Below are 25857 nucleotides of genomic sequence, written 5' to 3' on the forward strand. Positions count from 1 at the left end.
AAAGGTATTAGAAATGCTTGGTACCACGCCAGATGTCGAGGACACAGAGTACCTGGCACTCAAGTGTAGGAGGGGAGACAGAGAAGTAAACAGACTACCGGGGTTGATAAACACCCGACAAGCGGTGTGTGTGAAGTGCTCTGGCAGCACAAAGCAGAGGCAACACACGCCATTCTGAGGGAGCAGTGCGACCATCCTGGTGACGATGTCACAGACAGCTCGCCCGGCACACGGGTGGGAGAAGGGCACACTACACAGGTCAAGACACGCTCACCTCAAAGTGACAGAGTGACAGGACCAAGGTACTGTAAACGGGCCAGGGTTGGGGGCGGGGGGTGGGGGGGGGGTGGTCAGTGGGAAAAGTAGGGTGTGAGGTTAAACTAAAAAAGGAAGAGCCAAAAAGAACAGGAAAAGATTCTTCAAAGCCAGTAGCCATCAGGGAAATGCAAATCAAAACCATAATGAGATACCATTTCATCCCCACTAGGATGGCTCTGATAATGATAAGACCACACGAAGCATTGGCAAGGATACGGAAAAACTGGAACGGACGCTGCCGGTAGGAATGTAACACTGTACAGCCACTTTGGAAAACGGTTGTGGTTTGACAGCTCCTCCAAAGCTTAAACATAGTTACCACAATGACCCGGCAACTCCATTCAGAAGATATGAAAACATATGTCCCATAAAACTTGCTCTAGACTGCTCATGGCAGTATTCGTAATAGTCAAAAAGTAACAACAATCGAAATGCCTATCAGCTGATGAATGGATTAACAAAATGTGGTATATCTATATAATAGAATGCTATTTGGCAATGAAAAGAACAGAGTACTACAAAGGAGTTGATTACTGGCTGCTAGGGGCTGGTGAGGGTGGGAGGTGACTGCTAATCAGCAAAGGGTTTCTTTTTAGGGTAATAAAAATGCTCTAAAATTATATATGGCCACGGTTGTACAACTCTGTAAGTATACTAAAAACCACTGAATTGTATACTTAAAACAAGTGGATTTTATGGGATATAACTTATATCTCAATAAAGCTTAAAAAGAAAAGAAGTAGGCAGGACACCTTCTTGAGATTCAATTTGTAGAATGGAGTAAAACTCAACAAAACATCAAGTTCTTGAAACACATGCTCGTTAATCTTTAGCATGAATCAAAATCCCAGTTATTAGCAAGCAGATTATACACGCATTTGGCATAAATTGGCAGCTGATCCACCTAAAAGAGGGGAATCCATTGTAAGAATAGAAACCAAATACTCTCGTAAAAAGGTTGAAAAAGAGCAGCTATAAACTAACAAAGGATACCGGTAAAGGACAACTACCACACAGTAAAATCAGACAGCCCAAATTGCCGAGCATATCTAATGAATACATAACAACTGCAACAAATTTTGAACACAAACTAAATAATAATGATACTAGCAAACACTTTTATGAAAATGTAAAATTTAATGCAAGTTACGAATTCCAGTAGGATACTCACAAGGAGAAATTTCACTTCTCTCTGGAGATGATTCAAAGGACCTCTGGGCTCTCCCGATTCCACTTTAATATTCTAAAAAGTTCCCAAAGTCAGTTTTCACTGGAAATCCCATCTTTTCTGCATAAGGGTCACAGTTACTTGCGTTTCAAATTCCCCACACATTAAAACATGTATTTCCTAAAGCACTAATGAACGTAAGTAGGGTAATACTGCACTTAGAGTATCATACCCAGAGACACCATAGATCCTGTCCATCCCGATACAGTAACCTAAACTCATGCCACCACCCACTCTCGACTCCGCCATCCTACCTATGTGGAACATCTGCTCTCCTGCCCTTTCCCACTGAATTTCCAAAAGACACGTGGGAGAAATGTAAACAAATACATCTTAAGACCCAATGACAAACTTAGCATTCATTTCCACGTACCAAAAGTAACGGCCCCCTAATAAATATGTTCAGTAGATTCCTAACTAAACCAACAGTGTGCTGTCTTAGCCAGAAGAGAAAAGCATTAAGAACGTAATTATCCATAATCCCGCCACCCTGGGGGAATAACAATTAACCCCGTCCAGGCTTCCGTGTACACAGTTTTTTAAAACATAGTCGAGATCCTACTGTATACACTGTTTTGTACATCTTCCTTTTTTCTGCTTAATAAGAATTTCCTGTTATTATTAAAGACATTTTACATCATGATTTTTAAAGAATATACAATATCTCATTAGGGAAATCTACTTTAATCATTTCCCTATTGAACATTCAGGTTTGTTTTTAATATTTTAGAAACACGGTTATTATCACGATATGAAACTATCTTTGTACATAAATTTTTTGCCAGCAATTCCGATTCACTTCTTAAGTCAGATGCCTGGAAATATAAATACAAAGCGAAAAGGCCTAACAGCCCAAATTGCTAAGCGTATCTAACGGATACATAACAACTGGAACAAATTTTGAACACAAACTAAATAATAATGATACTAGCAAACACTTTTATGAAAATACAAAATTTAATGCAAGTTACTGTATTGCCAGTATCTGCAATCTTTTAAGAACAGGAGAGATAAGTCATTTTGATCATTTCACTTGGGTCCCAACTCAAGAGACTTTATTAATCACTAGAAAATTCTTAAGTTACATAACTGCAGCACTGTGGGCAACTGACAGATCAGATCGCCCGGCAAAACCTCCACCCACTGCCCTGGTGAGACCTCAGGGGTGAGCTGGGCCTCAGAGATGTCCGGCGAGGGCTAGGGCTGGCGCTGGCAGCATGCAGCACCAGCAACAAGCAAGCGAAGAGTAAATCCACACTGAATAAACTCAACATAAAATAAAGTTTGCTCCTACCAGGGTTGCGGTTGAGGAAAGCGGAGGGGTTTGAAGAATCTCATCCACGGGACTCCAGGAAATATCCAAAGTGATCGTAGTCTGTGATGCGGCAAGTGTGTCGTCCAAGGCCGTGGACTTAAACAGCTCATACTGGGCAAAGCCCCTGGCTGTTACCTGAAAAAAGCATATCCAGCCAACCCAACCCACTGTTAGCCACACTTTCACATGGCCAGAGGCCCATTATCAAAACTACCTTGGTTCTTTTCCCAGCAAAAGAAAAAGCACTACAATTTTATCCCAAATGGAAAAATAAAACCATTCTTTTTCATCACAGAGACTGGCTAAAAAGCAAGAAGGCATCTACTTTTAGTCACTAGCCAATATGAAAATAAACACAAACATTTTGATACTATAAAAAAAAACACATCTAGTCCTATTAGGAGTGAAAAAAGCATTAAACAAGGGAGGCACATCCATAACAGTTTGAAGAAAATAACGTGAGCAGAAGAGAAATACTTACAGTAGACAAGTGATGTCTTTTCTTATGTGAACTTTTTAGGTCTTCAAGATTTACAGAATAATTTTTATCAGCTATAAGACATAAAAGGAAACATCATTTTAAAGGTACAATTCAAAATTCTATGGTTAGGGGGGCGCCTGGGTGGCGCAGTCGGTTGAGCGGCCGACTTCAGCCAGGTCACGATCTCACGGTCCGTGAGTTCGAGCCCCGCGTCGGGCTCTGGGCTGATGGCTCAGAGCCTGGAGCCTGTTTCCGATTCTGTGTCTCCCTCTTTCTCTGTCCCTCCCCCGTTCATGCTCTGTCTCTCTCTGTCCCAAAAATAAATAAAAAAATTTATAAAAAAAAAAAACAAAACAACAAAATTCTATGGTTAGAGCTAAAAAAAACTAGGATCCCTCAAATTCTAAGGGCACCACAACCTAACACTAGTAATTGTTAAAATTAAATAAATCCTCAGATGAAATGTTGACAGAAGGAGGAAAGTTGCCGGCGATGGGGGGGGGCGGGGGGGGGGTGCCTGCGTGGCTCTGTCGGTTAAGCATCCAACTCGATTTTGGCTCAGGTCATGATCTCATGGTCCAGTTCGTGAAATGGAGCCCCGAGTCAAGTTGGGCTCTATGCTGACAGCAGGAAGCCTGCTTGGGATTCTCTCTCCCTCTCTCTCTGCCCACCTGTCCCCCACTTGTGCGCACGATCTTCTCTCTCTAAATAAATAAATAAATATTTAAAAAAAGGGAGGGGGAAGAAAAGTGGAGTAAAGGCCAATACTGAAACCATGCCCCATACAGTAAATGAAGTTGAAACAGCAGAAAATTTAAAGCTTGTTTTTCAGAGACCTGTTTCTCTCTAATCAGCTATTGTGTCTTTTCAGATCCCACTAATAAATCTACTAGATGTCTCTTTAGAAACCTGGACTCGGGGTCAACGGAAACGGCTCCAGCCAATGAAAAAGCAAGGCTCTGTACCCCTTACCCAAGGTAACGAGCCCCAGACGCCATTATCCAATTTGTACAGGCTCTTGAAGCATACCCATAGCTTCTTCTCCTTGTCCTAAGATAACCTCCTGGCATCAGTGACTGAATCATGCCTTGTTCTGGGGTTAATCTCCACTCCAAAGGGAACGTGGAATAGACATTACATACGTTTGCTCAATGTGCACGCTCCATCTTTCCCCAAGCATAGTCACAAGCTTCCCCCATCCTTTTCCTCAGTAAGTATGCGATCTCAACTCCTATGATTATAAAAAACTTGCTCTAATCTCAGTCAGGAAGGCAGTTTGGGGATTACTCCCCAGCCCTCTCAATGGGCTGCCCTTCTGAGAATAAAACTTTCTCAGCCTCAAACCCAGTGACTCAGGGATTAGGTTTACTGCAGAGTGAACACACAAATCTGATTTTAGGGTTCAGTAACAATGCTTCTACCAAAAGTATAATTAAACATCTACTATGAGATCGGAATTATATTGTCATTACATTCAATTTTTTTTATCTTCCAATGAAAATTCCCAAAAATACACACATATAAATCAAATGAAACCCAAATAAAACTAGTAAACAAAACCATAAACTTCTGTTCAGAGTTTTGGAGATCTGTTTCTGGAGTATCTCCTGTATGCCCCAAGTTACACACCAGAGTAGGTCCATGGTGGTTGACAAGTTCCATCGTGTGCACTTCCCCTCTTAACAATTTCAGTTTTCAGTACAAATCACAGCACAATAAGGACACAAATAAATACTCACACACCCACAAAAGTAAGAAGAGTGAACTCTCACCTTTACAACTGACCGTATATAAGACAATTCCTGTAATGTTGTCATTTGTGGTGACAAGCTCAGCTCCCAGCCAACAGGTCCCTTCAGGATCTGAACTGTCACACCTCACCCACAGGGCAGGAAGGGCAGTAACTGGATGATTAGTCTTCAAGTGGGTCATATTAGGATTGTGAGCCATAGTGTAAAGTCCAATTAACTGCCTTGAAAACAAGAGTACAAAGAATAAATTATAAATAGTGACTGCCAACCAGTCAACTTTTCTTTTTCAAAGATACTACGAAGGGTATCTACAATTGTGACACTGATCCTACTTCTGATCACCAGGATTCTGCAACAACTGTATTATGTGGGAGTTTTCCTCATACCAAGTAATTCTAACACCAGCCAGGTATCCTACAATTCAACTCAATTCTGACACTATCTACCCAGAGACAGCATCAGATCCCACAGATTAAGGCTCAGTTCTACAAGACTGGCTCCACCCCCTACTTTTAGATGCCAAATGCAAGTCCAGGTTGACACCTGTGCTTCTGAAGGGCCAGCTGTGAACCAGACGTTCTAACAACCTCCTCTTTGGGCTCGATTAATTTGCTAGAGCAGCTCACAGAACTCAGAAAAACATTTTACTTGCTAGATCACTGGTTTATTATAAAAGGATAGAGCTCAGGAGCAGACAGATGGGAGAGGCACAGGGCAAGGTATGCGGAAAGGTGTGGAGAGCCCATGCCCTCTCTCAGTGAGCCACTCTCCCCAAATCTCTACCTGTTCACCAACCCAGAGGCTCACCACACACTCTCCTTTTGGGTTTTTATGGAGCCTTCATCATACAGACATGAACTAATCAATCACCAGCCACTGGTGACTGAACTCAACCTCCAGCCTTTCTCCCTTCCCTGAAGGTAGGGGTGGGGCTAAATGTTCTAACCCTCAAAATCACTGGGTTGGTTCCCCTAGCAACCCCCAAACCAGTTACTTAGGGACTTTCCAAAAGCCATCTCATTAACATCACAGAAGACACCTCTCTTTCTCCCCACTTAAGAAATTACAAGGGCTTTAGGGACTCCTTGCCAGGAACCGTGGACAAAGACCAGATATGTTTCTGATTATAAATTCCAATACCCCAGTATCCCAGAAACAAAAACCCGGAAATTAAGTGGCAAAATACATAAACAATTCACCCAGTGAAAAAGTGGGAGAAGGGCACACCAGGCAGATCAAGATGCACACAGCAGGAAGTGACAAGAATGTGACAGGATCATAACTTCTACCAATGGGGAATCCAATTTGGTAAGGGTAGAGGTTCAGTAGGAGTGAAAGCAGGCTGTAAGATTAAACAAAAGAAATAGACGAAATAGGTAGGCTATGTTAATTACACCTCAATAAAGCTGGGGCTTTAGGAGTCAATCAGCACATGAAAAGATGCTTGAGGTCATTGGTCACTGAACACTTAAGGAAAATTGAATAGACTGTGAATTAGGTAACAGCACCCTAACAGTGTTAAACTTCCAGATTTTGATCATTGTTCTGTGGTTACATAAGAGAATATAATTGTTGTTAGCAAATACCTAGTGAAGTATTTATTTATTTAAAAGTTTATTTTGAGAGAGAGAGAAAGAGAAAGAAGAAACACATGCACAAGCAGGGGAGGGGCAGAGAGAGGGAGAGAGAATCCCACAGAACCTGACTCGGGACTCAATCTCACCAACTCATGAGATCACGATCTGAGCCAAAATCAAGAGACAGACACTTAACTGACTGAGCCACCCAGGCGCCCCCACACACATTTTTTAATGAAATATCGACAGTATGTTGGAGACAGTGTTCCTTTACCTCTAAATACTTCACTATAGATAGGGGTGCCTGGGTGGCTCAGTCAGTCAAGCGTCTGACTTTTGATTCTGGCTCAGGTCATGAGCTCACAGTTTCGTGAGATCGAGTCCAAGTCTGGCTCTGTGCTGACAGTGCGGGATTCTCTCTCCCCTTCTCTCTGCTCCTCCCCCGCTGACGCAGGCACATGCTCTCTCTCTCTCAAAATAAATGTTTTTAAAAATGTGTGTGGGTGATGTGAGTACCTTGTAAAGGTGGCAGAGTGGGGGAAGAATAGGAGGTGGAATAAGAGAGAGAAAGACAAAGCGGATGCAGCAAAGTGTAAATAACTGGTGAATCGGAGTTAAGGGTATAGAGAAGCTCCTGCGCTACTCTTTCAACATTTCTCTAAATTTGAAAGTGTATCAAAATTAAAAGGTACCAAAAAACATGGCTTAAAATTTTCAAAGAGATGAAAGCTTAATTTATTACCAACAGATGTTCAACAATGGAATTTCTAAGGGACTGTACTTCAAAAAGCAAATACAGTAATTCCAAAAGGAAGGTCTGTAATGCAAAGCAGAGCAATGATAAGCATATGGATAAATCCAAACAAACACCAGATAAACAAAAACAATACAAATAAATAATGTTTAAGTTGTAGGGGGGAGAAGAGAAAAAAGGCCAAATATGACTTAAAATCCAGAAGCCATAAAGGACTGATCGATTTAACCACATAAAAATGTTAAAAGCTTTAACATAGCAAAACAAAAAACCACCATGAAAAAGAGTCACTTTGTGAATATTGTTATAGTCCTTACTGTCTAATGTTATTATTTACATGACTCTATCCTCCAGAACTCCTTCCTGGCAAACACTTTGGTTCTGGAGGTGAGAGAGGCCAGCCAGGGAGAGCTGCACAGTGGGGAGGCAGAAAGTGAGGCTGGCAAGGCAGACAGGGGTAGCAGGGGTACTACTGGCATCTGGGGGGGAGGATTCCTCCTTGTGCAGGAGAACCCCATGCACTGCAGGACGTTTACTGAACATTGCCCAGGCCAATTGCTCGCCTTAGTCACTGTAACAACCAAAAAGTGCCCCTGCATATTTCCAAATGCCCACTGAATATGGCAGCCGGGAAGAGGGCCACCGGACTAGACAATGAAGGCTTCTATTCATAAGAAATCTGGATCTCATCATGAGGCAAGGAGAACCACTGAAGGATTTTTAAGCTAGGAAACAACATGATCAGGCCTTCAGGGATTTATAGAGATCACTCTGGGGGCGCCTGGGTGGCTCAGTCGATTAAGCGTCCAGCTTCGGCTCAGGTCACGATCTCACGGTCCGTGGGTTCAGGACCCATGTCTGACAGCTCAGAGCCTGGAGCCTGTTTCAAATTCTGTGTCTCCCTCTCTTTCTCTGCCCACCCCCCCCCCCCCCCCCGCCCCGCTCACACTCTGCCTCTCTCAAAAAAAAATAAACATCAAAAAGAATTAAAAAAAAAATCACTCTGGCAGCAGCAAGGAAAAAAGACTGTAGGGGTACCAAATACAAAGAAATTGAGAAACAACAACAATAAACGGTATATGGGAGTGAAGAAGTGGATGACAACACAGTCTTCTTGGTCACGCTTGGGATACCTATGAGATACTCAACTAAAGCTATCCATGCAGAGTTGGGTATACACGTCTAGAAGGAGAGGGTGGGGGAGAGGGAGAGGGAGAGGGAGAGGGAGAGGGAGAGGGAGAGGGAGAGGGAGAGGGAGAGGGAGAGGGAGACGGAGAGGGAGACGGAGAGGGAGACGGAGACGGAGACGGAGACGGAGACGGAGACGGAGACGGAGAGGGAGACGGAGACGGAGAGGGAGACGGAGACGGAGAGGGAGACGGAGAGGGAGACGGAGACGGAGAGGGAGACGGAGAGGGAGACGGAGACGGAGAGGGAGACGGAGACGGAGAGGGAGACGGAGACGGAGACGGAGACGGAGAGGGAGACGGAGAGGGAGACGGAGACGGAGACGGAGAGGGAGACGGAGAGGGAGACGGAGAGGGAGACGGAGAGGGAGACGGAGAGGGAGAGGGAGACGGAGAGGGAGACGGAGAGGGAGACGGAGAGGGAGACGGAGACGGAGACGGAGACGGAGAGGGAGACGGAGAGGGAGACGGAGAGGGAGACGGAGAGGGAGACGGAGAGGGAGACGGAGAGGGAGACGGAGAGGGAGACGGAGAGGGAGACGGAGAGGGAGACGGAGAGGGAGGAGGAGAGGGAGGAGGAGGGATCTGGATTAGATATAGACTTTTTTTTTCTGCAATGTTTGTAAGAACACTTTAAATCCCAGCCTCCAGCCCTCCTCCCAGCTGACACTAAGAAAAACTTACCTTGCTCTCCCAACTGGTAAAGCAAGTGGTCCAACATTCTCCCCAGTAGAGAAATCAGAAATAGCAGTTTCTTCAGACTGTAGTTCTTCAACATGACTTGTTTCTTCCTTCTCTAAAGGCTTTAGAAATATTTTTTTAATTATTTAGCCAGGTAAAAGAACACTCACCAGTCAGTTCTTTACTATGCTAGAACACAACGTACTGGTTTCTAAACCCTTAAGCACAAATGATTGGATTATGCCAAGAAGCATAGCTACAAAGCAGTCTGGTAGCAATAAATTTTGCCATTACAAGCATTTCAACTGCTCTATAAAAAGATGATGTAAGTTGCTACTGACAGCAGAAGCATCTGATGCCATTAGAAAAGGAAGTGCTCGGACACATATAAAAAGATGAATGAAAGACAAAGCACCCCATGGGGAAACCCATGGGAGACTCTCAATTTCACACTCCCCAAACTCAAAGGTCCACAGCCCTTACTCCTCAAATCTGCTCCTCTTAGGATTAGCAGCTCTCATTTGTGTTACAGGGTTCTGAAATAAATCTATGTTTCTAATATCTACACATTTAAGTAAACAGCTCAGCCTTGCCAATAAAAACAATAAGCACAAGAGTTAACATTTCCTGAGCATTACAATATACCAACTACTGTTCTCAGTTTTCTTTTACTTTTCATAAAAACCCTGAAATAGATACTTATTAACAACCCTGTTTTTAGATGGGAAAACTGAGGTAGCAAATGGCTAAATAACTCACCTAAAATAACAGCCAGTGAGTGGCAAAGGCAACCTTTGAATCTAGGCAGTCTGACTTCAAAACTCAGGTTCTTATCCCTGAAGCTCTTTGGGCAGTAAATCCTCTGCCCACTTAACAGGTATCAGATCTGAGTATTTCCTCGACTTTGAACTTCTTTTGCCAGACTGCAGACCTCTTTCCCTTCCAGGCCCAGCTCTCTAAATAGTTCCTAGAACTGGTGGTACCCAAAATATTATTTTTTTTTCTAATACTCATCTACTTAAAATTTGTGCCTTAAGCACTACCGATCTTTGCAGAGACAATAGTCTTTTTAATTGTTCCTCATCCAAAAATGCCAGGGTCCCAATGAATTCCAGGAACCTTCTCCCAACTGCAAGCTGCATCCCCACTAGTCTCCTAACCCAGATCTCCACATCCCCCTTGGCTCATCCTTATCTTTTCCTAGGTAACTCACCTTCATCTGACCGTCTTTGTTTATTCCACTTTTGCTCTATATACATTTTCCCTTCTCCCCAGAGCAAAAATCTAAACTCAACCATTTAATCCACCTATAATTATTTTCCAAACATCTGTCTACCATAGATAAGCAGTAATGACACCATTTTATTAATATAACAGACAAATAAGTTACCCCCCTCTTCAAAAGGAGTTTTTGTATGTATTAAAATAAAAAGCTCCCTGTTCATTTGCCATAATGCCCATCCAGACAACATGAGGGTCCTAGAGCAGAGGTGTTCCTTCTAAAAGTACATCCACTTTTTGGGGCAGCTGGGTGGCTCAGTCAGTTAAGTGTCTGACTCATGGTTTCGGCTCAAGTCATGATCTCACGGTTTGTGGGTTTGAGCCCCACGTCAGGCTCTGCACTGACAATGTGGAGCCTGCTTGGGATTCCCTCTCTCCCTCTCTCTCTGCCCCTGCCCCGCTTGTGAGTACTCTTTCTCAAAAACTAAACTTAAAAAAAAATTAAAAAAAAAAAAAAAAAGTACTTCCACCTTCCCCCATTAGAGTCTGTTCCAATCCGCTTCAGAAAACCATGTAGTCAAAGGAATGGGTTCTGGCCCCAAAGCAACTGTGTAGCATGACAACATTATCACCACTTAATAAAAATTACTATAACTGCTCTGCCAAAATAATTACCGTAACTAAAACACAAAGGTTTAAGGTTGGAATTATAAAGTGATGCAAAAGATAAGAAGTTTTCTCTGTTACATTTAATAAACAAAAAGTAAAGTAGAACTTCGTGAGTAATACCTACATACACTGTGCTGTTCAGTACAACAGCCACTAGCCACATGTGGCTATTGAGTAGTGGCAACACGGCCAGACCAAATGAAGATATAAGTGTAAAATACACACCAGGTTTTGAAGATGCAGTATGGAAAAAACAAACAAACAAACAAACAACTCAGGAAGCCTGGGTGGCTCAGTCGGTTAAGTGTCCAACTTCAGCTCAGGTCATAATCTCACAGTTCATGGGTTCGAGCCCCAAGTCGGGCTCTGTGCTGACAGCTCAGAGCATGAAGCCTGCTTCAGATTCTGTGTCTCCGTCTCTCTCTACCCCTCCCCTGTTTGTGCTCTCTCTCTCTCTCTGCCCCTCCCCTGCTCATGCTCCGACTCTCTCAAAAATAAATAAACATTAAAAAAAAAAACTCAAAATATCTCAAAGATTTTTATCTTAACTAGGCATTGAAATATTATTAAATATACAGGAGTAAATAAAAAGCATTATTAAACTTAATTTCAGACAATTCCACACTTCAGTATTTAGCATCAAGAAAAAACTTATGCTCGGGGCGCCTGGGTGGCGCAGTCGGTTAAGCGGCCGACTTCAGCCAGGTCACGATCTCGCGGTCCGTGAGTTCGAGCCCCGCGTCAGGCTCTGGGCTGATGGCTCGGAGCCTGGAGCCTGTTTCCGATTCTGTGTCTCCCTCTCTCTCTGCCCCTCCCCCGTTCATGCTCTGTCTCTCTCTGTCCCAAAAATAAAAAAAAAAAAAAAAAAAAAAAAAAGTTGAAAAAAAAATTAAAAAAAAAAACAAAAAAACAAAAAAACAAAAAAAACTTATGCTCACACAAAAAGCTGTACAAAAATGATTATAGCAGCTCTATCCATGATCACTGAGGACTGAAAACAGCCCAAACGTCCTTCAAAGGTGACTCGGTAAATAAACAGGGGTACAGCCACGGAATATACTCAGCAATTACAAGAAATGAACCACTGATATACTTACAACTTGGATTAATCTCAAAGACATACAGAGTGAAAGAAGCCAAACTCAAAATGTTACAAACTGTATGACTCCATTCGTGACAGAAGACAAAACTACACCAAGGGAAAAGAGATCAGCAGTTGCCAGGGGGTAGAGGTTAGAAAAAAGTAGGATTTTAAAGGGTTAGTGCGAGAGTTGTTTAGGGTGATGGAACTATTTTGTGCCCCGATTGTGGTGGTAATTACCAGAATCTATCTGTACATGTGCTAAAACTTACAGAAGTGGACAAAAGAGAAAAAAGGTCAATTTTACAATATATGATAATTTCACTTTTTTTTAGTTTATTTATTTTGAGATAGAACCAGCAGGGAAGGAGCAGAGCAAGAGGGGGACAGAGGCTCTGAGGTCGTCTCTGTGCTAGCAGCACACTGATGCGGGGCTCCAACCACAAACTGTGGGATCATGACGTGAGCCAAAGTCAGACACTTAAGCAACTAAGCCCCTTAGGTGGCCCTATTTCACTGTTTAAAAATCAGGCTACTACAAAATTTTAAATTACCTATGCAATTCTCATTGTATTTCTAAAGGAGAAATTTAGAAATTCTATTTCTAAAAGAATTAGAATCTGCTTTCACTAATATGCTGATAAAAAAATGGGCACATCTGAGATTATTCCCAATAAACTGAATTTGGCTGTTAGTTATCAACAAGCACAGGGGCTCCTGGCTGGCTCAGTTGATGGAGCATGTGACTCTTGATCTCAGGGTTGTAAGTTTGAGCCCCACTCGAATTTTTAATCTTATTAAAAATAAAATTAATTTATTAAACAAATTTATTAAAAATAAAATTTAAAAAAAAAGAATTAAACAAGCACAAAGCCCAAACACTACTTACCAATTTCTCTACAATGAATATCATATCATTTTCATTTAGAATATTTTTCAAAGGGTTTGGCTGGCCTTTGCCGATCAACTGCCCATGAACGTCAGTCTGTTAAAAAAAGTTGTCAGGCAATGTTATATATACACACATATATTAGTACAAATAATTTAAACACATAAAGACCAGTTGTAGACAAGTGACTGAAAAAGAAAATTTGAACAAAACATAATGTTCTAAAGATAAGATTTCATTTATTCTTTGCCACGTTGTTTTTTCATGCTTAGATAAATCTAGCTCTTATGTTCACGTCTACAAATGCTTGAAGTCTCACCTAAAGTGCACCCTGCCTTGTCGAGCCTTCTTTTGATTAGGATCACATGGACATTCTTTCCCTCCACTCATAATATATTTACAATCATGTCCCATATAATTAGTACTTTACTAAATATGCTCTTTTCTTCTGATTGTACTATGGAGTTTAGAACTTTTTTTTTTTTTAACGTTTTATTTATTTTTGAGACAGGGAGAGACAGAGCATGAACAGGGGAGGGTCAGAGAAAGGGAGACACAGAATCCCAAGTAGGCTCCAGGCTCCGAGCTGTCAGTACAGAGCCCAACACGGGGCTCGAACTCACGGACCGCGAGATCATGACCTGAGCTGAAGTTGGCCGCTTAACCGACTGAGCCACCCAGGCGCCCCTGGAGTTTAGAACTTTTATCAATTTATAGGAACTGCTTATTTTTCCATTCCTATTGCAAACATGTTTATTGCAGAAAAATCTGAAAAAAGCTAACAGATTTTTTAAAACTCACATATAATTCTACTAGCTAAGATGATCATCACTGTAATTAGCCTGGTTGGCCTATATCTTGCCAGAACTTTTTGCAGACACATAAATTAATCTACTTAAGTAGAAATGTATTCAGTATTTAAATATCTACATAGGCTTTTGCTTAAAAAAATACAACAGACTAAATCATAAGCTTCTTGTCGTGCCACTAAACGTTCTTTGGCTCTACCATCATATAACTAATTCCATTTTCTTCAACATTTGGATAGTTTTAAGTTATGTGCTATAATAAACAGCTAATAATCAACATCCTTGAATTCCTCTCTTAGGATAAGTAACCAGAATCACACCGATATTTTCAAATTGCCTTGCAAATATGCCATGCCCACATACTCGCATTCCAATCGCTTACCACAACAGAGTATTTTCACTGTTTACTTTTATCATCTCACAGCAAAAACTTTCATATGCTTATTAATGACAAATATGTCTCATTATTTGAATCTGTTTAATTTCTCAGTTTGGATACTGAAAGCATTTAGATACCAAGTTCAAAGAGCAAAGGATGATGTGTTTATTCTAATCTACTAGGTTCTTGAGTTTCAAGTCCCATTGTGGATTGAATATACCCCAAATGACATGGGGAAGTCCTAACCCTTGGTTCCTCTGAATGTGACCTTCTTTTTTTTTTTTTTTTTTTTAATTTTTTTTTAATTTTTTTTTGGGACAGAGAGAGACAGAGCATGAACGGGGGAGGGGCAGAGAGAGAGGGAGACACAGAATCGGAAACAGGCTCCAGGCTCTGAGCCATCAGCCCAGAGCCCGACGCGGGGCTCGAACTCACGGACCGCGAGATCGTGACCTGGCTGAAGTCGGACGCTTAACCGACTACGCCACCCAGGCGCCCCTGAATGTGACCTTCTTTAGAAAGAGGGTCTTTAATGAGGCACCTGGGTAGCTCAGTTGGTTATGCATGCAACTTTGGCTCAGGTCATGATCTCGCAGTTCATGGGTTCCAGCCCCATGTAGAGCTCTGTGCTGACAGCTCAGAGCCTGCAGCCTGCTTCGGATTCTGTCTCCCTCTCTTCTGTCCCTCCCCAACTCACGCCGCACGTGCGTGTGTCTGTGTGTCTCAAAAATAAATAAACATTTAAAAAAAAGTTTCTGCAAATGTAATCAAGTTGAGGATTAATTTGGATTAGGGGGCCCTAAATCCAATGACTGATGTACTTGTAAGGCGTGAAAGATTTAGACACATAGACACACACAGGAATACTATGTATTAACAGAGGCAGAAATTAGAGTAATGTGTCTAGAAGCCAAGAAACTCCAAGGACTGTTGGAAACCACCAGAAACCAGAAGGAGCCAAGAAAGGATCCCTTCCTGGAGCCTTCAGTAGGAGCATGGCCCTTCTGACACCTCCACTTCAGAGTCGTAGTCTCCAGAACTGCGATAGAATAAATTTCTGTTTTAAGCAAACCAATTTGTGGTTACAGCAGCCCTAGGAAACTACCACACACATCAAGCAAGAACTCAGATAGGTGGGATTAATACATTTACCCGGATATACTTAGTTCCTGGGTTTGGTTAATGAAAATTCAAACAGTAAGAAACACCGCTATTTGTATTTTTCTTTCTGGAATTACTTATTTTTGTTCTTTGCCTATTCTTCTGTCATGATTGTCATTTTTCTTGTTGATTTTTATGAGTTTTTTATGTATTTCATATATATGAGTAAATAACCTTTATCTTATAGGACTATCTCCAGCTTATTTGTCTTTTAGCATACAATTAATTTTAGTTCGCTAATTATTTTATGGATCAAACTTTATGGGGACTTTACCTAAGGAACACTTGGCATATGTTAGATGCTTAATAAATCCATGAATATTTATAGCAGCTTTATTTATAACTATCAAAAACTGGAAACAATCCAAGTGTCTATCAACTGGTAAGTGGGTAACTGTCACACACTCAGTGAGGTGGTATTTAACAATAAAAAGGAATGAACTACTGATACACACAAAACAAAGATGAATCTCAAATGCATCCACTCACTGACAGAAACCAGACCCAGAAGACTACACAGTGTATAGGCCTTACAGAGGCTGCCACCCCGGGGCTGACCACACTGCCCACCCACGGTCAACTCCACCGTTTTCTTCGACATCACCATGGACAACGAGTCCTTGGACCGCATCTCCTTCCAGCTGTTTGCAAAGTTTCAAAAATGGCAGAAAACTTTCATGCTCTGAGCACTGGGGAGAAAGGATTTGGTTATAAAGGTTCCTGCTTTCACAGAATTATTCCAGGATTTACGTGCCAGGGTGGTGACTTCACATGCCATGACGGCACTAGTGGCAAGTCCATCTATGGGGAGAAATTGATGATGAGAATTTCATCCTGAAACTCACAGGTCCTGGCATCTTGTCCATGGCAAATGTTGGACCAACACAAATGGTTTCCAACTTTTCATCTGCACTGGCAAGATGGAGTAGCTGGATGGCAAGCACATGGTCTTTGGCAAAGCGAAGGAGGGAATGAATATTGTGGAAGCCACAGAGCGCTTTGGGTCCAGGAATGGCAAGACCAGCAAGAAGACCACCACTGCTGACCGTGGACGAATCTAATGAATCTCACCTGTGTTTTATGTTAACTACCAGACCATTGTTTTTGTAGCTTGGGAGAGGACCCCCTCACCTCCATCTGCTCGAAATCTCCTATAATCTTTGTGCTCTCCTTGCAGTTCTACGGGCTCCACGTTTTCCTTACTCCCCTCCAAGTCTAGCTGGATTGCAGAGTAAAGTTTATGATCATGAAATAAAAACTAAACAACGCTAAAAAAATAAATAAATAAAAAAGACTACATAGTGTATGATCTTATTTATATGACACTCTGGAAAAGGCCAGAGACAAAGGGATGACGACAAAGGGACATGAGATTTTTGGAGGTGACAGAAATATTCTAGATATTGATTATGTCAGTGGCCATATGACTGAATGCATTTGTAAAAGCTCATAGAACTGTACTCTAAGAGGGTGGAATTTACTCTAACCTCCCTTCAATGAACCCAACTTTTGAAAACAGAATGTTAGGATTAATGAGTTGTGTTTAAAGACGAAATAAATTGTTCATACCTCATAGATAAATGGGTCTTTATGGATTCCTTTCTTTTCTTCATCAAACTCCCTGAAATGCAGAACCACATGTAAAAAATAGAGCTACAGTATTCTGACATTTAAATTCAGAAGTTGTCATCACTTTATCTCTGCATGACACCAGTGAGAAGAGTAAACACAAACCAGCCTTAATGCATGATTGGGAAGAGGGAAAAAAGCAGAAAAAGAGTATAAGTTAGGAACAGAAAAAGGAAATGTGGTAGAGATTAATAGACTACTATTCACAACTCCTTCTCAGAGGCAGCAGGATCAGGTTACCCAGCTCTACTCTCCTATCTTCTGAAACACATACTCAGTTACTATTAAAATGTAATTTACAGCCTGACTTAAGAAGTAAAAAAAATCACTGGATTCTGATCTGCCTCTGAATCAGTGGGTAACCACAGAAAAGTTACTTAAGGTTCCCAGCCCTAGATTTCTATGGCTAAAACAGAAACATCTATTCTCCCTCTCTTTATGAGCTGTCACTAAAAACTTAGTAAATTTCATGTTAAACAATTCCCTATAAAAATGTAAACACAGAACTCTCAGATATCATTTAATAATTATGGTTTCATTCAAGAAAGTTTTAAAATAGTCATCCCGAAGCATGTTAACTATAAACCATTAAATATACCAAAACGTCTATCAGTCTGATCTATACCCTGAAAGAGAATAAATCTTTGGAGTCCTAAAAGAACCCATCGGAATTGTTTCAGGATACCATTTATTATTTGATCTACTCTTACTGAAATAAAAACAGGAGAACCAGCCCTGTGAATGATTGGCTTTTGCCATTTTGGACGAGATTTTGATTTATTCTTAAAGATATTTTGTCTTTTATGTATCACTGAGAGATGTTATTTGATTATTCAACAATCATGTATATCTTGGCAAGAACTCTTCTTAGACGTCCAGGATATAAAAACAAAAAACATAGTCCCTGGTTCATACTCTTGACTGAAGTCTAAAGAGTAAACCAACAGTTACAACACAGGGTGCTGGGTGCTCCGACAGAGGTGAATGCAGGGTGCTGTGGTAGCACAATGGAAGACATTTTGCTAACACTAGAACTTTATCCTGAAAGCCAAGAGGAACTCACTACAAGATTTTAAATGGGAAACACCTTTCTGACCATGACATGGAGGGTATAAACTTGGAGGCCAGGAAAACAGCTGCGAATAAGAAGTGACGATGGCCTGAACAGAAGCAATAGAGACAGAGGGCAAAGTGCTCCAAGTGACTGACTAGACAGGATGGGGGTGGAGGGTGGTGGAAAAGAGAAGTGACGATCTTGGATCTGAGGAGCTCTTAATTCATAGGCTTAATTCAAGAATTAATTAATTCAAGAATTCAAGAATTCAGGAGCAAAAAAGTCAGGTTCTGGGGAAAAGATGAATTCAGTTTTGCAAATATGGAGTTTGAGGTTCTCATGGAAATTTCCAGTAGGCAACTGGATACAGAGGCATATTGTGCTTACAAGTAGAAAAAAAGACTAACATCCATGAAATAATTGGGAACTATAAAGGGTCTAAATAAAACAGTATCAATGGGGGACCAGTTAAATAAGCATTACACAGGCACAGAATGAAATATTATACAGCAGTGAAAAACAATGAGCTAGATCTATAGCGCGTCATACTGGAAGCCATTATTAGTTAAAAAAAAAAAAAGCCTAGAGCTCTTTCTATAATGTTCAAAAAATTGGCAAGCATTACTACTTTTGCAAGAAGAAAAGCGATAAAGATAAATAATGAGGAGCGCCTGGGTGGCTCAGTTGGTTGAGTGTCCAACTCTTGGTTTCAGCTCAAGTCATGTCAAGTTCGTATCTCAAGGTTTGTGAGATACAGCCCAGCATCAGGCTCTGTGCTGATGGTGCAGAGCCTGCTTGGGATTCTCTCTCCTCCTCTCTCTGCCCTTCACTCGCTCTCTCTCACTCTCAAAATAAATAAATACATAAATAAACTTTTTTTTAAAAAGCCAAATTTTTTTTTTTTTTTACAGAATAATGAAAAAGTATGGCATTTAGAAAATAGGAGGTTAGATTACATCAGTGGTCCTCAAAGTTGTGGTGTCAGGCCAGCAGCATGTTTCACCCGGGATTTGATAGAAAGGAAAATTCTTTGGCGCCACCCAGATTTACTAAATCAGAAACCCTGGAGGTGGGGCCCAGCCATCTGTGTTTTGACAAATCTCCAGGTGATTCTGAAGCAAGTTCAAGTTTGAGAACTACGGATTCGACTTTAAAGTTGGATGCAGAACTAGATGGACTCTCCTTTTGTACTAGCAATTCACTATAATAAAGTCTCAGAGCACAGTGAAATAACGGTATGTAACAAAAACACACTATTACGTTATTATAACTGTAGCTCGTGTAACGAACCGGAACAAATACATTTCACACCAGAAAGGCTTTAAACCGATGAAGGATGCCAACATCTAGTTTTCCGTATTCTGAGAAGTGCCTCTAACATATCCTAAGTTCTGTGCATTAGAACGAATAAAGGGCCTCTTGAAAAACTTGTCACCTTCCACCTCCATTGATAACGTACACTTGTTTTCGCCTATACGAGACTACAAGCAAGCCCCCACAGGGTCAACCCCACACTCGAGCAGATAACCAACCGGCCATTCCCCAACTCCAAGATCCCAGGAAAGCTGCCTTAGTCTGTAACGTAGGCGCCACTGAGAAGCGACAGAGCGCTTATCCTAAAGCAGGGGCAAGAGAATTGGGGAGGAGTCGAAAATGACGCCCAGGGACAAGTGCTGTCCTCGCACCCAAGGCAACAGCAAAGGCTACAACTCACTGCAGGAGACGAGAGTAAAACTCCTCAGCGGCTCGGTTCATTCGGGACCACATCACGCCCCAATTCGACTGCTGATCCGAAACCGCCAAACTGAACTGCGCGCCGGACGCTGACGTCCTGGGTCATGACCCCATCGCCGGGACTACTTTTACACCCCACCCACTCCCGACAGGCCCCGTTTGTCCACCAAATTAATCTTTTGTTTTAGAGCACACCGCAGTTTTTCCTCTACCAACAATCTTCCATTCCTGTAAGAAAAAGTTAAAATAAGTTGCAGCGGCTGAGAGGGGGGGGGAAAAAAAAAAAAAGACACTTCGTCTCGCGAGAGTTGCCACGCCTCTTTATGGATTATTCCGCGGAAAGGAGTCCCTTATTTCTAAGCGATATTGTTGGCTTTGAAAGTGGGTAGATACCATAATTTGATGCATGTGAAAAAATAATACGCTATTTGTTATTTTTATAGAGTGGTAGAGAGATATTTTATGTTTCTGGATTGGTTCCGAGGCGGGGAAGGTTGGCGGACGAGTTGAACGCTACAAATAGAGCGGAAGTGCTAGGCACTTCCTTTTCCTATAGGAGCCACCGGGTTGAGAGGAGCGTGGCCCTCTCCTCTCCCCGCGATGGTGAGTGGAGGTCCTTTCTGGCGAACTCTTTCTTGCGCTCGGGTACCGGCAGAAATGTATTAGGGGTTTAGGACCCAAGAGCTGTAGGGGAGAAAGCGAGGATAAAGGGGATGAGATCAGAGGCATTATCTGTTTGGGGGTTGGAGCTGGGTAGTGCGGCTAATTTACGGCAGCCATTTTAGAGGCAACGTGGGCGTCCCAGCAATGGGCGACACGGTCGCTCTCAGGTGCGGAGGAATCTTTGGGATTCTAGTTTCCTTGCATCGTAGAATGCGTGAGTTCTACCGAAAATAGGGAAGCTCTTGGGGCCTAAGACTGAATCGGGGCCATACTCAGTTTTGGGCTTTGTATTTTCAGGTGTTGTTCAGGAAGGAACATTTTCATTTTTGCCGAGGCAGATTTTGTTAAAGACCCGCATATCCACATTTTTCTGAATACTCCTAGGTGTTCATCTTAGCACGTGCCTCTACAAAAACTTCGTCATCTCCTTAACTTAAAAGTTGCTCTATTTGGTGTTCTCTAAATCTGTGAATTTTTTAGCCAGGTGTAGTTAAGTGGAAAAAAAAAAGACCCTATACTTGTGATGCTTGGATGATAATTTGGACAAAATAGCACTAGAATGTTCGATGGTAGTGTTGTGGACATGGGGAATGGAAGACGAGGCAGTAGTTGGGCTTTAAAGTAATAAGAGAAATTTCAGAGAAGGTGATCTGAAGGAGGGTGAGGAAGCATGCAGATTGTTTTTAAGATGAAGACTTACCTCTGAGGGAGAAGGGGTATGCCCCTGGGTGTAGGTACAGACAGTAGCATCTGGAAAAGTGTGGGAGATGAAATCCAACAGATTCTGTAGGCTATCCTCAGAAATTTAGTTTTGCTTTCAGGTGTAAGCCTTTGGAGAAGGTTGAGCAAAAAGAAACATGGCTTGTACTGGTAAGTTGTGTGATACGTGTTTGAGATGAAGGGGGCCAAGGGCAGAAATTGGAAGGACAACTGTAGGAGACAAGTTACGCTGACATTTGGGGTTGAAGAGTTTATCTAGATGGTAGTATTAAATAGCATTTTCGAATCTCACAGTATGCCTTGAATCGTTTTTGCCGTGTAAGGCCTGGTTTGAAAAGTTAATGAATAATTTTGTGCTTGAACTTGAGATTCTAAATGTTACAGTGTAAGAATGTTTTGAAATTAATAAACGTAATGTGTTGGTAATAGCCTCTGTTTCAGCTCTGAGTGTTGTCTACCTCCCCAAACTCCAGTCTCCTGTAATTGAGGTTTTAATGGTATTGTTGATGCGTGACCATAGTGCCTTTGGCTTTGTCAATATGAGTGTCTTTTCCTTTTTCCCAGGCGTGTGCTCGTCCATTGATATCCGTGTACTCCGAAAAGGGGGAGTCATCTGGCAAAAATGTTACCCTGCCTGCTGTATTCAAGGCTCCCATTCGACCAGATATCGTGAACTTTGTTCACACCAACTTGCGCAAAAACAATAGACAGCCATATGCTGTCAGTGAATTAGCAGGTATGGATTTTTCGAGGATTGATGTTTTAAGACCTGCTTAACAGCAGTGATGAAATAACACTCCATTGGTCCGTGTTTCTGAAGCACATGATTTTCCTGGATGTTCTGATGCTGTTGTTACCATGCATAATAGTCCTATATTAGTATGATTGGGTAGCTAAAACTTGTATTTCTTCCTAATTTCAGGTCATCAAACCAGTGCTGAGTCTTGGGGTACTGGCAGAGCCGTGGCTCGAATTCCCAGAGTTCGAGGTGGTGGAACTCACCGTTCTGGCCAGGGTGCTTTTGGAAATGTATCCTTTGTTCCACTATGTAGATGGGTCAGCTCTTCGGGAATTTATCAAATTGAACCTGGCTTGTACATAGTTGAAAATATTTCAAACATACTGATAGTGTCCAGGTTAAATGTTGTTCTAGGCAGACAGGGGCTTGGCATTAGGAAATTTTGCTTGCAATGATGTCGTAATTTGCGTCTTACTCTGTTCTCGGCGACAGTTGCCTGCTGTCAGTAAGCTGGTTCAGAAGGGTGACGAAAATTCTTACTGAGCAAGACATGATCTTTTTTTTTTAATTGCCAAAATTTTGAGAAATGAGATTCTTAACTGGGAAAACAGATGTGTCGTGGGGGCCGCATGTTCGCACCAACCAAAACCTGGCGCCGTTGGCACCGCAGAGTGAACACAACACAGAAGCGATATGCCATCTGCTCTGCCCTGGCTGCCTCAGCCTTACCAGCACTGGTCATGTCTAAAGGTTTGTAGATTTTGTTTTACAGGACTGGTACAAAGTACCCTCCCCCCCCCCCCAACCATTTCAATCATGCTAATGATCTGTGTCAATTCTGTTCATCCCAGAGAGCCTGACTAGATTTCTCTCTTCTAAATAATAGTTCTGACCACTTAGGTCGATAGTAAGTCATCTGTGAAGACTACGTAACTGAGAAACTAATAGAAATACAGGGATTTCATATATTGGCAAACTTTTCCACTCAGTTCATCACGTTCCCTACTATGTAACTGTCAAAATGATGAGATTCCACTTAATTGGTCCGTGTTTCTGAAACACATGATATTTGTGGATATTCTGACTTGGCACATTGTGTTCCATTTTGCTTTTGTGGATTATATGAAATGTTTCTCAATTTTTCAAAAGGTTCGGGGTAACTAGGCTTTTGTTAATTGGCTCTGTCAGGTCATCGTATTGAGGAAGTTCCGGAACTTCCTTTGGTGGTTGAAGATAAAGTTGAAGGCTACAAGAAGACCAAGGAGGCTGTTTTGCTTCTTAAGAAACTTAAAGCCTGGAATGATATCAAAAAGGTAGGTTTAATGAACAAATTTCCCGTTTGGTGGTCCTTAACTTCATCAGATTTTAAATTTCAAAAGATGACTGGAGGACAGTGTAACTTGAGGGGCTATGAGAATGAGGACTCTAAAACCTTATAAAACTTAGGTTTGAATCTTGCCTGGCATTTATGGTTGCGTGTGAATGTTGGGCAATTCATCGTGGCTCCTTTCTTTACAGTGGAGACTAATTACTTGAAATCACGTTTGAAGATGAATTACTAAGATCATATTTTAATGAGAGTAATAAATGTTCTCGCTTTTTAGGTCTATGCCTCTCAACGAATGAGAGCTGGCAAGGGCAAAATGAGAAACCGTCGTCGTATCCAGCGCAGGGGACCCTGCATCATCTATAATGAGGACAATGGTATCATCAAGGCCTTCAGAAACATCCCCGGTAATTGTACTGCTTATGCATGTTTTGCTTGTCCATACTATGCAAGTTTACTCAGCTTTTACTATGATGAGATTCCACTGTATGGTCCGTGTTTCTGAAACACATGATTTGGTGGAACTTCTGATTCTCGGCTGAATGAGTACACCAGTGAAAGTTGGAACTGCCTCATTAGTAACATAGATCTCAGGTACCTTACATAGCACAAAAGTAGTACAGGAGATTTGTGTTTTTGTGTTGAGATACAGGCTCCCTAATTTTCTTTTTCCTTTAAAAGGAATTACTTTGCTTAATGTAAGCAAACTGAACATTTTGAAACTTGCTCCTGGTGGGCACGTGGGACGTTTCTGCATCTGGACTGAAAGTGCTTTCCGCAAGTTGGATGATCTGTATGGCACTTGGCGTAAGGCTGCCTCCCTCAAGAGTAACTACAAGTGAGTATTGTTGGCCTTCATGTATCAAACACAGGTGTTGATGCTGCGCATACTTATATTTGCTATTGGTTTGCATGTTTTGTGAATAATGAATGTGGTTTTGCCATGCGCCCTCATGTACAGATAGGATATGCCAAAATGGTGAGATACTCTGAGAAGTTGATAGTGTAGTTGAAATTAACTCAGGAGAGCTTCGATTGTCAGTGAGAATTGGGAATTGAGCATCTTATTGTCAGCATTTTTTTTTTCTCAGCCTTCCCATGCATAAGATGCTTAATACAGACCTTAGCAGAATCTTGAAGAGCCCTGAGATCCAGAGAGCCCTCCGAGCACCACGGTAAACTTGTGATACTTCGTCTCATTCCAGTCTCTTACCATTCGTTATTTGAGAAACATGAATAATGTGAATGAAGTTCTTAATATTGTAACGTCTATTCTACAGCAAGAAGATTCATCGCAGAGTCCTCAAGAAGAATCCACTGAAAAACCTGAGAATCATGTTGAAGCTGAACCCGTATGCAAAGACAATGCGCCGGAACACCATTCTTCGCCAGGCCAAGAATGTAAGTGATAATTTGGTTTTTGCTGATATGTTAAGTTTTTAGAAAGGTTTGGTTCTTAGGTTTTCTTCTTAATTTGTTGCAGCACAAACTCCGGATGGATAAGGCCGCAGCAGCCTTAGAAGCCAAATCCGAGGAGAAGGGTGTTCCAGGCAAGAAGCCTGTGGTAGGGAAGAAAGGAAAGAAGGCTGTCGGTGTTAAGAAGCAGAAAAAACCCTTGGCAGGAAAAAAGCCTGCAGCGACTAAGAAACCAGTAGCTGAGAAGAAGCCTGCAGAGAAGAAACCCACCACGGAAGAAAAGAAACCTGCATAAAACTTAGATTTGTTTATTCCATAAAAGTTAAATCATTTTGGACAGCTAATTATGAATAAAGGCCTAATCAAAGACCGTGAGAAACCTGACTTGTTGGATGTGTTTGTGAATCTTGGTTAGAATTTTATTTTGTTGCCCATAATTCCTGTCTTTTGCTTCCATTTTTTTTGGGGGGGGGGGGTCTGGTATAAAACTGGGCTTTGCATTGTAAATCCATGCAGGTGAATGGAAACAACGCTGCATAAATCCAGTTTGTAGATAACAAGCAGATAGCTAAAAGACTGGTCTCAGATATGAAGCTATTAGGATTTAGCAATCCTTCCTCAAAAAAAACACTACACCTTCAAAAATAGGTAAAATTCCATAAAGGTTTGGCTTTTACAGTACCACAAGAGGGCAGAATATATATACATTTAGGGGTACTGCGTTAAGAAATTGATGGTTCTTCCAGAGGTTACTGTTAGAACCTGCTGCGTTAGAGTATAGTTATTGCAGGAGATGCTACCCCCAATAAATTGACGTATGTTATGAAGGTGTCCAAAGCGTTTCTCAGAACTACTTGATACTTGCAGTTTTACTAAGGGATGAACAGAGGAGCACCTGGGTGGCTTAGTTGAAACTGACTTTAATAGAGGGGCGCCTGGGTGGCTCAGCTGGTTAAGCGTCTGACTTGCACTCAGGTTATGGTTTTGCGGTTTGTGGGTTCGCGCCCTACATCGGGCTCTGCTGACAGCTCAGAACCTGGAGCCTGCTTCGGATTCTGTGTCTCTGCCCCTCCG

The 25857-nt window shown here is 41.8% G+C and overlaps 2 protein-coding genes, 4 non-coding genes and 1 pseudogene across 10 annotated transcripts in view; 6 read left to right on the plus strand and 1 right to left on the minus strand.

The window, feature by feature from the left end:
* The window catches only part of ZWILCH (zwilch kinetochore protein), a 39012-nt gene extending 18840 nt beyond the window's left edge, over positions 1 to 20172 (minus strand). The window contains exons 1-9 of one of the 5 annotated variants that reach the window (XM_019441703.2): positions 19899 to 20172; positions 17071 to 17122; positions 13153 to 13248; positions 9296 to 9414; positions 6280 to 6435; positions 5115 to 5314; positions 3343 to 3413; positions 2841 to 2996; positions 1490 to 1561 (exon numbers count right to left, since the gene is read on the minus strand). In XM_019441703.2, the coding sequence (XP_019297248.2) occupies positions 1490 to 1561; positions 2841 to 2996; positions 3343 to 3413; positions 5115 to 5314; positions 6280 to 6435; positions 9296 to 9414; positions 13153 to 13248; positions 17071 to 17122; positions 19899 to 19951 (975 nt within the window). In that variant the 5' untranslated portion in view covers positions 19952 to 20172. Of the gene's footprint in view, positions 1 to 1489; positions 1562 to 2840; positions 2997 to 3342; positions 3414 to 5114; positions 5315 to 6279; positions 6436 to 9295; positions 9415 to 10051; positions 10266 to 13152; positions 13250 to 17070; positions 17123 to 19898 lie in introns of those variants that run through there. The other 4 variants (XM_053888930.1, XM_019441706.2, XM_053888931.1 and 1 more) reach the window with 4 other exon arrangements.
* On the plus strand, positions 15865 to 16764 carry LOC109262817 (peptidyl-prolyl cis-trans isomerase A-like; annotated as a pseudogene).
* Positions 20173 to 20411: 239 nt separating the features above from the next.
* Positions 20412 to 25167, plus strand: RPL4 (ribosomal protein L4). The gene is made up of 10 exons (XM_019441713.2): positions 20412 to 20521; positions 21866 to 22037; positions 22224 to 22330; positions 22652 to 22790; positions 23229 to 23353; positions 23645 to 23774; positions 24049 to 24205; positions 24459 to 24542; positions 24648 to 24768; positions 24851 to 25167. Exons 1-10 carry the CDS (start codon positions 20519 to 20521, stop codon positions 25076 to 25078), a joined length of 1266 nt encoding a protein of 421 aa, XP_019297258.1. The 5' UTR covers positions 20412 to 20518; the 3' UTR covers positions 25079 to 25167.
* On the plus strand, positions 22080 to 22150 carry LOC128773194 (small nucleolar RNA SNORD18). The gene has a single exon (XR_008417469.1). It is a non-coding gene; the product is annotated as a small nucleolar RNA SNORD18 (small nucleolar RNA).
* LOC128773271 (small nucleolar RNA SNORD16) lies at positions 22488 to 22586 on the plus strand. Its single transcript, XR_008417547.1, has one exon. It is a non-coding gene; the product is annotated as a small nucleolar RNA SNORD16 (small nucleolar RNA).
* Positions 23057 to 23128, plus strand: LOC128773192 (small nucleolar RNA SNORD18). Its single transcript, XR_008417467.1, has one exon. It is a non-coding gene; the product is annotated as a small nucleolar RNA SNORD18 (small nucleolar RNA).
* On the plus strand, positions 23833 to 23902 carry LOC128773193 (small nucleolar RNA SNORD18). The gene has a single exon (XR_008417468.1). It is a non-coding gene; the product is annotated as a small nucleolar RNA SNORD18 (small nucleolar RNA).
* Positions 25168 to 25857: the final 690 nt, after the last annotated feature.

This window comes from Panthera pardus, unplaced genomic scaffold, assembly GCF_024362965.1.
Source record: "Panthera pardus isolate Hobbes unplaced genomic scaffold, ASM2436296v1 HiC_scaffold_24, whole genome shotgun sequence".
NCBI classification, from domain to species: domain Eukaryota; kingdom Metazoa; phylum Chordata; class Mammalia; order Carnivora; family Felidae; genus Panthera; species Panthera pardus.

Excerpts from the sequence above, each read along its gene's own strand:
- RPL4 (XM_019441713.2), top strand. Across the intron at positions 22,791-23,228 it reads AGCACTGGTCATGTCTAAAG|GTCATCGTATTGAGGAAGTT; the intron begins GTTTGTAGATTT and ends TGGCTCTGTCAG. Across the intron at positions 24,543-24,647 it reads AGAGCCCTCCGAGCACCACG|CAAGAAGATTCATCGCAGAG; the intron begins GTAAACTTGTGA and ends TCTATTCTACAG.